Source organism: Melanerpes formicivorus, unplaced genomic scaffold (assembly GCF_026170545.1).
Source record: "Melanerpes formicivorus ecotype bairdi unplaced genomic scaffold, bMelFor1.0.p_v2 SCAF_17, whole genome shotgun sequence".
NCBI lineage: Eukaryota > Metazoa > Chordata > Aves > Piciformes > Picidae > Melanerpes > Melanerpes formicivorus.
Genome location: NW_027142369.1, coordinates 7,706,712 through 7,719,265, shown reverse-complemented (window position 1 = coordinate 7,719,265; position 12,554 = coordinate 7,706,712). Strand labels below are relative to the sequence as shown.

Below are 12,554 nucleotides of genomic sequence, written 5' to 3'. Positions count from 1 at the left end.
TGTAGTGAAGTTATTAACCTGTTTTTCCCACAGCCACACTGGCTCAGTTTCCAGCTCCACCTCTAAACACGGCATTCATGCATTCAGCCCACTCGGTTAACTCATGGAAAAAAACAGATCCTCCCAACAGAAAATGAAGTCAAAGTCAGGCGTTCAATTTGTGCAAATCTGGCTAACCCCAGATATGTTTTCCTTTTCACCAGCTGTTCCTTCTGCTCCTTGCATTCAGGTTTATCAACTCTTGGGTCTGGTATTAATCTGTCCTTACATTCATGCAAAACTTTCAAGTCTTCATACGTAAACAGCTAAAGATCATCCATCACTCTTGGAGACCAGGTTTTGGGACAGTTCACTGGTGCATGTTATAGCAGTGATGGAATAGTTCACCTATTAGATGCTTGATGGGTGACTGCGCCTTCTCACCATCTCATTCTAATTTTAAATCGTAATAGAGAAATCATCCAAGCAGGCTGTGGGAAGAGCACTGCATTCCTGAGCTGGGTGAAACAACTAGTTGCATGGAGTAAGCATTTACCTGGGATCACACAAACACTTCCAACTTCAAAGAACCACAATCTCTAGATCCCAGTTTGTTTATATTTAACTTTGTAGATTTCAATGCGTGTGTTTTGCTAGTCTAACTAATGGTGCTATACTAGTCTGACTGGATTGTGTCAGAATTTGCTGTTTACATTATACAGTCTTCATCATGGTTTGAAAACAGGCATGAAAGCACAACAGGCATGAAAGCACAACAGGCATGAAAATACAACCAGTGATATATTGTAATGAGATGTCTTGTATGTGAAGGAACTGCTCATGCTGCTCTGAGTTTGCAGAGCACCCATTTTAGTGCTACTGAAGAGCCTTGATAACAGTTATTGTCTGGTTTTGATGAAAAACAGTGTAAATGAAGATATTCTTTCGAAAATTCATCACAAAGGAAATTTGACAGCCTGAACAGCCTAGGAAAAGCAGATTAATGAATACACAAACAGACTTTTAGTGCTTCTAATTTCTAGTGGTGCTTATTTCATCTCCACGGGGAAAAACTTCTCTGCCATTCACACTTCCATTTCTGCCGTGGATAGGTGATTTATTCTGGGGGATGACACTTCTCCCCTCCCCAGGCACAGCAAAATAAAGCAGACAAGAGCTCGGTATTCTTTACAACCCCACTGCCGCCTCAGCAAGAAAAATGTATTTATTTAGAGAGCCAACAGGCCGCTCCCGAGCGGGATGAGGCGGTGGGCGGCGAGGGCACCGTTCCCAGCGGGGCCGGGGGCTGGTGGTATCCGCAGCGATGAGGCCAGGGCAGGCTGCGCCCGAGAGGGCGGTTGGTGCTGGGGCCGCGCCACCGCCCACGCCGCTCTCCAGGGAGGCGCTGTGGGAGCCTCTCTGCCGCCGGTGAAAGCAGGAAGGGGGCAGCAGGCGAGCAACTGCCCGCGGCGAGGGACACCACCGGACCCCTGCCCCGCTCCGCCCCGCTGCGCTTCAGCGCTCCGCCGCCCTCGGCCGGCCGGGCGGAGAGTGGCGGGTGGGAGGGAAGGGAGGGCCGCGGGGCGGGGCGCAGCGTTGCGCGGAGAGGGGCCGCCCCCCCCCCCCCTCCGCTCGCTCCGCGCCGCGCCCGCCGTCGGTGCCGGTGAAGGCGGCGGTGGCGGTGAAGGCGGCGGCGTTGCCGCCGGCTCCCACCGCCCCCTTACCCCGGCCCCGCGTCCCCATGGCCGGGCAGGAGTGGGACTGGTTCCAGCGCGAGGAGCTGATCGGGCACATCAGCGACATCCGAGTGCAGAACCTCCAAGGTAAACCAACACCCCCGGAGAAACCCCTCCCTCCGCCTCCGGGCCGCCCCGCTCCCCTTCCTCGCTTTGCGCCGCTCTTTCCTCCTCCGCTACTGCCCGTGCCCTGGCGCGGGGTTGCCGATGGCTCTCCAGCCCGCCCCCGGGGCCCCGGTTTGGACTCCCTCGGCACCCCGAAGCGGGGGCGATGCGGCTTGCGGGGCCGAAGTGGGAAGGACAGCGGGTCCAAAGTTTACCCCGATTGCGGCGCCGGGCCCGCCCAGCCCTCTGAGAGCCCCAGCGCCGGTGCGAGCGGAGCCCGGCCCCGGAGGGAGAGACAGGGTGCGGGGGCTCCGCGGGCGCCGGGGATGCTGCGGGGGCGAGGGACAGCACAGCCCCGGGACCCGATCTGGCAGGTAGTGCCACCCATAGCATCTTCCCTGGGGGCCGTCGAGGAGGGGGGCTGCAGGCTCCGACTCAGCTCGCTGTCCCTCGGGGGGACCTCGCCGGCTGGGCGGCGGAAAGCGAGCGGTCCCGGGGCGCGCCCTGTCTCTGCGGGTAACGGGAGCCTTGCCTTTTGACCTCTCAGAAGCAAAGGCGCCCCACAAGTTGGGGGACAGAGCCTACCCTGCCACTCTAACCTGGAGATGTGGAAGTACTCGGCCGAAGCCAGGATACTGCTCCAGGTCTTTAACAGCGCAGTCTGGAGGGAAACCGAGGGCTATCAGGGTATTCCATTGAATGCACCTTCTCATAAGATACTGTTAAATAAACATGGACAGAGATTTTGGATAAATCACTTGTGAGATACTCTCCTATTCTGCTACAGGCTGTGCTGGTGGAAAGGATGCAAATACCTTGGTTTGAATGAGTTCGATACCAGTGTAGTAGTTCCTGCAAAGTTATGCTTTCCCTTCACCAACCAACTCCGTGAGCAACAATCGATGAAAGAAGGAACAACAGCAGTGGTTTATGGGAGAGCAGCTCATTTAGCACCAATCTTAATCAACAGCTCATATCTGACTGCAATGTATCTTCATGTTCCATAAAAATAATAGACTTGACTTATAGGTCATTATCTCTTCCTGTTTATGCATAATGATATTAAAGCACTGTCTACTGGCAGAGGCAGTGCAGTTCTGGAAGAGAGTGTTGGTTTAGCTTCATTATAGAAGATGGATAATTTATCAGAGAAGAGACCCAAATGAACCATTGATTCATCCCTAATGTTGCATTAATGCAGTTAACTGCTGATGGGGTCTCCCCACAGCATCTTGACCTTCGTCACCATAATCTCTGAAATTTAGATTTTGGGTACAGACAGGGCTGTTGATTCCAGGTTGAACTCCCCTTGAATTTTCACATCCTCATTACAGTGTAATTTCTACATTTTTCACTCCTAGCTCTGTCTCTTTCAATTCTGTGTGTTAGCAAGGATGGCCTGCCTCTGAAGTATGGTTGCTTGAAGCTGTACCAATTAAACCAGGTTAATCCTTAATTCATGGGCATTTTTTGAGAGAGAACAGAAAATGAAACTGTTCTTAAAAAGACTAAGATGTTTTTGGCCTTGCCCCACGTTATTTGTGTTAGAAGGAGTTAAACTCACTTCCCTTTGTGGAAGTTAAAATGCATTTATACAGATGCACACAGCCTTCTCTAAAATTCCTGTAGTCCTGGAGGAGAATATCTTCCTACTGGGCAAATTCCTTTGAATAATATGATGCTCATGAAAAAAACCCTACCCTCCTGTTCCCTTCTTACTATACAAGAAGAATTTTGAGAGGTATATTAGATGTCACATTACCTGTACTATTGAATTGAGTTTTAAGAAGTTCTATGCCCCGTGTGGACAATTATAGGGGAGAAAGGGCATTTCTTCTAAGGTGCTGCTTCAAAGGAAGTTATAATATCTATCACTTACAGTACCTATGATTTGTAACACGTTCTCACATTATCTTCTGGAGATGAGAAATGTTTTACAGATGGTGAGGCTGATACTCGGCAGAGTGTGATTTTTGTCACTCAGGAGCTCCGTGGCAAAGCATGGCACTTCTCTTCAGTGTCATTTCTTGTAAAATGGAAGCATATGCTCTGTGTTCATATGTTGTAATTAAACTTGTGCCTGCTTTATAATTAAAGATTCATTCTATCCTCTCAAACCAATGTGATCAGAATCACAGCTAGTATCATTGTTTGTCAGTGGCAGAATCGATAATGGTTTTGATGCGCTAGAAAATCATGAGTCTGGGATGAACAACTAGCTGGGGATGAGGCAGAGTTTCCAGCAGTACCAGCAGAGCAGGGCCACAAGAAGGATCATGAGTGGTAAGGGTCTCCAGCTGCTGCTGCTGCATCTCCTATTCCTCCAGTTCTCTCTTCCAATACATGTTTGGGGTATGTTCAATGAAGTTGATAGCTTGTCTTATTCCAGAATCCACTCTTACAGTGGGACATTTTACATGTGTGAAGGTGCTTTCTCATGTCTAGGGGGCCTCATGGTATAATACCCCATGATATACCCAAGAGGGAGTATGTTGTAAGGAGAGGATGAGAGGCAGCACCTAAATATTTGCAGATAATAACACATGAAAACATTGGCATCTCTGTGTGAAGAGGTGGAGACTTTCACTAGTGCATGGACCCAGCCAGATATAAGGTCTGGAAGGCAACTAGAGGCATTACTGTCATGCTGTGTCCAAGCCATCCTACCCAGCATCTGATGGAAGAGCCCAAGAAGGTGAACCTAAGTGGTGATGACCATGCAAAATAGTACCACTAACACTTCAGCAACCTAACTGCTATTAAAGTTTCTGCAGGCATTACACAGCCATATACTGTAGCAGTTTTACATACCTTTTCTGCCTCTTTTTTTAAAACCTAAATTACTGATTTCTCTTGAAAAGTTCCTCATTTTCTTCTCTAAGCTGTTGAGCATTACTGACGTAAAATACTATTTGAAGATAGCATATGCTGTTTCAGTCTGTTGCATCGTCCCTCTCTAATTCAGTAGTTCCACATCCAGGAAAGATCCACAATGCATGGTACTGGGAAGTGCCTGCTCTTATGGAGTGCCTTTGCAGTGGTATGACCCCACTGAATTTAGTTGTAGGTGCGTGTGCTGGGTGCTGAGGTAGCCTTGGGAAGTATATATTCTGTCATGTAACTGGTGAGTGAAACTATGCCATGCGTGGGATGCTCAGCTTTTTCAGAGGGAGACTAAAACTAACAGCAAGGAGTGAAACATGCTAAAGAGACTGGACATAGGGGAAAAAAAGGATGGTTTTAAAAATGGATTTACATCTGGATATTTAGGCATAGGAATATAATGATGGGCTTTTATGTTCCCTTTCCATCAAGATCTGAGACTTGACGTTTTATTTTTCCAGTGAAGGAAATAACGGTTCAAATCTGTCACAGGTAAGTGATGCTAAAAGCCAGGCACACTGCTTCCATGCTCAACAGAGGTAATTTCAGAAAACAGAAGCAAAAGTGAGAGTCTGATGGAGAAGAGGAAAAGGGAATGTAAAGAGGAAATAAGTGCCAGGTGTGGTGATGCGCAAAGTTTCTCATTCCAGGTCTGTTCAGCTTCTAGATATATTTAACAGACTCTTTGTTCTATTTCTGTATTCTCCATAGCAAATTCGTCCACATACTGAAAGGGAAAAAATGGAGCCTGTGCAGAATGTATGAGCACATCATCAAGCAGTGGAAGCTCAATAATTAATTTCCTGCCAGGAGATTTTTTTTTCCCCTTCTCTTTCTTTCTTTCATTACACCACCAGCGGGAACATTTTGTTACAACACAAGAACAGTTTAAAATCTTTGCTGCTGGAAGCTTGATTTAGGATCATCAAAAATATACTCTCTTATGTGGTGAATTCAATTCACTAGAAAGAGGCAACATCCTCCACAGGGTTTATTATCTTTTAGATGATGTTTTGATCATGTGCTTTGCAATAATCTGGATGTATATTTAACAGTACATATCTTTCCTTACATTCCTTGCAATGAAATATGAAGAGATGAATACTTTATTTAGTCAGATGTGTTGTCCATCTCTGGCAAACAAGTGCTGTTGCCACCACTTAAAAATAATTATGGGTTGAATGTTCATTTTGTATATTTAAAATAGAGTATGTGGGCTGGGATGGTAGAACTCTTCCATTCTATGAGAGGATTAGATAAGGATTCTGAAGTCCAGCTGCTTGTAATTTTTCTGCTGCAGGGTTTGGTGCACAACCCACAGAAATCTGTAGATGTTCATTCCTTGATTTCAGTATGTTTAAATACTTTCCTGAGTCTCAGGCATGCTCTGTTGAGGGTTGCTGTCAGAAATAAGGCGGGGGGGGGGGGGGGGGGGAGGCTGGAGTGGGGAAAGTGGTGACACGTTGGAGGAATTAAACTGAACACTACCAGCCTAATTGGTTCACTGTCCTTGTCCTAGTTTGTACCTGTGGATGAATTACTTAGCCACAAACTTCCAGCACTCTCTGATTTTGCTTATCATGTCGTCTGGATTCTTCAGATCTAGATTTTAGAAACTTTGGACAGTAGTAACTATAGTTGTTGATTATATGAACCTCAGTTTCCTTTGAGGTAACAAGTCCCAAGAGATATGTCTTAAGAGGTAATATGGATGCTTAACTCTGATATAAAAGTTAACTCTGGCATCTGTAATGGACAACGAAAGGCAGATGCTATAGTCAATCTTTTGTTTATCCATTTATGTATAAAGCATAATTCTTAGGATTTTTGCACTTAAATAGAAAGAGTAATAATTTTTTTCTAATTACCAGATACAGCAGCATTTAACCCATTTGCTGTAGTTGAACATGTTTTTTAAAACTGTGGAAATTTCATAAATAGAAAGTAACCTTTGTTAATGTATCCATTCACTCTGACAAAAGTAAAGTGCTGTAACTTTTCATTACTTTAACTCTTCCATAACTTGACCCCACATTCAGCAGGATTTCTTTCTGCCTGTAGATACGTTTATTTCAGTGGAACTCTTTGTAGATTAGAGTGACATTTGGAAAGATTAAATTGCCTGGAGAATCCTAGAAAAGCCTGGAAGAAGTACAAAGCAATCCTATTTTATATAAAGGTGAAGGTAAACAGGTCTGAGAGTTACAAATATGAACTCCCAAAATAAAGGTTCAGATCCAGGTACAGGAAGCTAAAGATCATGCTGGAAACCTGAATGTTCTGATGGGGATGGTGTTTGTAAGGGCAGTCTCACACTTGACAGCATTTGTCAGCAATGGAAGGAAACCTTACCTGCTTCAGATGTAGGAAATGTTGGCAGTGAAATAAAGGTGCAGTGAGAGGTAAGACAAAATATAGGCTGCGTGTTTCAGCATGCAGTTTTAACAAGGTCAGTGCTTAGTTTCTCTAACAAATTAGGAGTCTGGGTTGTCTGTCCCATTGCATGGATGAAATTACACCAAATTCAAATCATGCCCAGTAGCATGACAGTCAAACAAACTCTTACACCCATATTATTAGCACTTCATTGTAGGAGAGACTGTGTTTGGCATCCAAGCATGGACCTGACTTGAGGCATGGGGTTGATGCGGTGTCACTTGCCAACATCCCAGTCCCTGTCTTTCCTTTGTGGGCTGTTCACACACTGGCCAGCCTTGGTGTTGGGAGAGCTGGTGACTCTTCAGACTATCATTTGCTTGAAGTTGAATATTATTAGTGAAAAAATCACAGTCTTCATAACACTGTGTTAAAACTAGTGCCTATTTAAAAATATAATATACTCCCCATAGTTTCTCCTTGTGTTTTCTTTTGCCGACTCAGCTTGGACAGAAATTCAAATAATTCTTTCTCCTAAAGACAATTACAAGGTTATTGTACTTGCATCCTGAAGTATATCTATTATTTACTTCGAAAATATTACAAAGGGGTGATTTGATTTCCTGTTTCCATTTCGAAGGCAGATTTCTCTTGGACTAAAATAAGCAATCGTGGGCATTTTAGCTTGTCAGTGTCCATTTAAACATTATTTGTTTATGTCCTATGCTGTTTATACTTCCTGTTGTTGTAGAATGATTAAGGGCATATGTCTAAAGGGGAAGAGCCATATTTCATCTGTCTTGTCATGTAGAAGTCAAAAAGATTCTCACAATTATGTATTCAGGAGAAGACATTACTAGATAAGCAGTCACATCTGTGCCAGTGCTGGGGTGATGTAGGGCATCACAGCACCTTTTAAGAAATGTGTCTTTTCTACATGCTCTTCTATTTTTATCTCTCCTCAACCAGTTAAATACAGGCACTGTAGGTGGAGGATTGCAGAATGATTTTTTCTTCATTATAATTGCTGCATTCTTCTGTGCAAGCAGCTGAGCTATGTTGTAGATGTAGTTCAAGTCTTTATAGCCATGAACACAAGCTTGTATCAGCATCATCTAAGGATGCTAGTAAGAGCATCAGCATAAGTGCCTACATAGTGAATACCTGTGGACATGTAACCTACAAGCTAAGAGAATGTCTGTATAAAGCCAGAAATCCTATTGAACCTGAAAAGATGTTATCAAAAAACACTTAAAGGGTAACTCTGATATCCATGCCCATTACTTAATTCAATATTACACATATGTGTCAAAACAGGGCAATACTTGTAGGGAGTCTGTTAATGATTTTCCACTAATTCAGACATATATAAAAAACTTACTTTATCTTTGAGTATCCTGAAAATTACTCCAGATATATATCTCTAATTCAGACCCCGTGAATTTATCAACAAGTTACTCTGGGTTTTATACTTTTTATGTTAGCATCTTACACTATTTGTAGTGATAAATGAGATCTTTCTAGACCAGTGTTGTTGATTTGCTCTATTGCAGAGATTTTTATGGTGTTGTTTGTTTGGTTTTTTTCTATTGGTAGTAGTATTCTAGTTGTTTACAGGATAAATGCTGATTAAATATGTGCTACATGATTATTTTCAAGTAGCAACATACATATTCTAGTCCTTGTTGTCTTTAATGAGTGCATCTCTTTGGATCTGCATCCTATCCAAATTAAGACTGGGGATGAGTGCCTCTTGTAGTGTCTCAAGATGGGCAACGAAGCCTCAGCTCTTGTGCAGTGTTTGTTACCAGGAGACACAGCTGTTTATTGGCATGTTAAGATTTGCACACTGGCCAGACCCATCCCTACCATACAGGTCCTGCAGGCTCCAGTGCTGCCTCACTCATTCCAGTAATGTTAGAATCATAGTAATGTAGATTGGCGTAGACTGGAAGAGACCTTAGTGATCATCTAATCCAACCTCCCTGCCATGGGCCCCATCCCATTTGGACTTGAACATCTCCAGGGAGGGCACACCTACAACCTCTCTGGACAATCCATTTGAGAGTCTTTTCACCCTCATAGTGAAAAAATTTCTTCTTAAGATCCAATCTCAACTTATTCTCCTTCAATTTTAAACCATTTCCCCTTGTCTTATCAGTGGACACTTGTAAAAAGTCCCTCTCCAGCCTTCCTGTAGGTTCCCTTCAAGGATTGGAAGACTCCAGGGTCCCCCTGGAGTCTTCTCTTGTCCAGGCTCTTCTCCATATGTCTGAGTCCATCCAGAGCCTTGTGAAAGCCAGTGATGCTCTACCCATTAAATGGTCCAGCTCGATCAGATTGCAGCACCAGTGCCTTCATGTGAAAAGGGACTTTTAACACAAGGCCAAATCTTGTCTGAAGGCAGTAAATACTTTTATGCTTGTCTGTACTGGGGGGTTTGTAGCTTTTTGGGCTACTGGACATCTCAGTTTTCTGTGTCATATTTTGGTTAGGTTGGAGACTCTCCTAGTTATCTGGTCGTGAAATGAGGCTTGAGCATGTAATTAACCACCTCATGGCAAATTCCACTATGCTCTCATTCTTATATTGAGACCCCCAGGGGTCCAACTTAGGTCTTGCAATTGGGATTTTCCCTCAGAGGGTCTGAGATTCTCTGTAGTGAGTGTTGTTGTGCCCATCTGTGGGTTAAGAAAGGGCCCATTAGAAAAAAGGATTTTGTATGTTACACCAGGAAAAATGTGTTTATAAGAGAGAAAATGAACTTCAAGTAAACTGCCTACATGGACTTTTCCCCTCCCCATCCAGCTTGCCATTGCTGTAAATGGTAACATGTCAGGTCTTACTGTTTTGGACCTGTCCCTCAGAATTGTTCTTTTGTTATTTGTTAGTATTTGTAAAACCAGTGGAAGCTCTCTGCTGTGCGGTAATCTTGCTAGTTCCTCCTAACTGTCAGGTGCTTTTGGTAAGCTTTGTTTTTATTCTTCCAGCCTGTTTTTCCTATTTATTTCTTAAATAAATCCAAGTAACAGTACAATAAAGCCCTTGATGATCAGGTGTCCATGCATTACTCATGTTGTGAGAGTCGTATCACAGCCTGAACTGTCCATTTCAAGGGACTGCAGCTGTAGCTCTGAATTGCTGCCAAAGCACAGGGACTGGTTGTGTGCACAGTCTTTTCTTCTGTTGTGCACTAATGGTCAGAAGTACTTTGCTATTTTGTTTTCACTTTGCAAAGAATCCCCTGATGTAAATCAGTAGATGTTTTACATATGCAGCCAGTATAGTTCACAACCAAGGGCTGATTTGCTTCTCTTGGCTCAGTGAAAAATGGGAAGGGCATGAGAGTCCTGGCACCACGGCAAATGAGAGCAATGATAGCAAAGATAACTGTAAAAAACTGATCCTTCATATGATTGCATCAGGACATATGATTGCATCAGGACATATGATTAAAGCTCTCTGGGTGTTACTGATGTTCGTGATGAACATGGACTGCAGTTATAACTTAATACAATAAGTGACATAGTATGAAATGTCTACTTTAGACTCATTGTCTTGGAGATATATATAAGGGAAGAAAAGTGCCTGGGCTGTTTTCCCAGGGAGAGTAACTAGGCAAACAGAAGTAGGCGAATGGGGAAGAGTGTGGTCTTCAGAAGCCTTATGATAGTGCAGGAGGGACCGTGGCCAGCACCTTCATATAATACTTCAAATTGCTAAACTGTAAAAATCCTGACCAAGTGAGAAGATGACCTTTCAGAGACAAATTTCCCATTGACTCTTCTTTTTTGACAAGGTTCTCAGTTGGCCAATTTCTGCTACAAATCCTCAGTGATTCTAGCATGTACAAACTAAGTTGGAAGCGTTCAGTCCCTGTTCCTGTTCTCAGGTTCCATGCTGGGGAGGGACCTTCCCGGCCCTGAAGATTAATGCTACCAAACAGCATTTAGTTCCTGTTACTCTCAAGGTTGTTTGGGGTTGTTGCTTTTCTTTTTTTTTTAGTTTGTTTGGTATTTGTGGTGGTGGGATTTTTTGTTTGTTTGTTTTGATTTGTTTTGTTGTTGTTGTTGTTTGTTTTGGTTTCTTTGAAGATTTCCTTGGATACAGTACAGGAGTGATTTGAAAGCTCTTGTGTGAGTTCTTCCATTTCTCCCTATTATAAAGAAAAAAGTTTCTAAGATATCTAATGTAAAAATAACTTATTTTCAGCTTTCTTCCATGAAGTTAATACAATTATTGACCTTGGCTGAAAGAAGACAGAGTATAATTTGCTGTGTCTGCTGCATTTCTTCTTTTGAAAGTGGACAGTCTTCTTGATGTATTCATTGGCCTTTCAAAACCTTTAAACATTGTGTTTATCAGAAGGATCAAAGAAGACAGGAGATTTAATTGTCTGCAAAAACTGTGTGTATCAGGAGGAAGCACCATGTTTTGGTTGCTAATATAGCTAAGGGACATTGTAAAATCTAAATCTGTAACGCTGCAGTTGACAGTATCACTCATCATAAGTGTATTTTAACTTAAGAACTTGGAGGTCACACCAGTGTGACTACTCTGAAGTCAGGAAGTGGTTGTGACTCTGGTGATGGTAGCCTGTGTCTGAAGTAGAAGGGCAATGCGTGCTTCCTGTCCAGCCCTGGACATCACTGAGAGTGGCCAGCCTCTGGTGCTGAGAGATCCAGAGGTAGTGGGTGAGGTCTGGAAAGCTCTGTCCCTGGAGTCTGTTTGGAAACTACTTGACACAGTCTGTTATATTCAGTTTTTGTTTCATCTGAAAGGTACCCAGGTATTGGGTGCCTTTCAAATCCTTGACTTCCTTTAATTTGGGGAAGGTTTAATCATAGTTTCTTTGCCTATTCCACAGACTGCTCTAGAGCACGTTTTTGTTTTTTTGGTGTAGGTTCCCAATTTTTTTTTCATGCATATTGAGTCCTTCACTTTTATGCTGAGAATAATGACAAAAGCCAGTTGCAGAGGTGGTCTGGATGCTTACAGCAAGCTCAGATGAGACCTCATGTTGTGTCACTCAGGCCAGTAGACAACTTTGTCGTTCAGGCACTTAATTATGAACAAATTTTCACTTGACCTCTCATATTCTCATTTCACTAATGAATCAGAGCTTATGAAGAGTGACTGACTGTAGGGCTGCTGCCATTCAGGCTTTATGAGACAAAGTTTCTGCATATTTAATTTATCACACTAATGATCAGTTTTGGAGCCTAAACACTGGCTGTGTGGAAAACAGCTTAATGTGCTAACCTGAGGCTTGTGTGACAAAAAGATGGGCATGGGCTACCCACAGCATTTTGGCTTACCAGTTCTGCTACATGTGTATTTTCTTGCGTGCTGCATCCTTACAGAAGGATGGGGCTGTTCTGCATGCGGAAGTAGCATTTAATAACTGTGGGTTTACAGAAATGGTCCAAGCTGGAGTTCCAGTACTTGGATAATACTGATCTGCTTAGGCTTGCT

The 12,554-nt window shown here is 43.4% G+C and overlaps 1 protein-coding gene across 1 annotated transcript in view; it reads left to right on the top strand.

Moving 5' to 3' along the window:
• Window positions 1-1,615: 1,615 nt before the first annotated feature.
• The window catches only part of CLMN (calmin), a 77,235-nt gene continuing 66,296 nt past the window's right edge, over window positions 1,616-12,554 (top strand). The window contains exon 1 of the mRNA XM_068148852.1: window positions 1,616-1,802. Within this exon, the coding sequence (XP_068004953.1) occupies window positions 1,721-1,802 (82 nt within the window). The 5' untranslated portion in view covers window positions 1,616-1,720. The remainder of the gene's footprint in view (window positions 1,803-12,554) is intronic.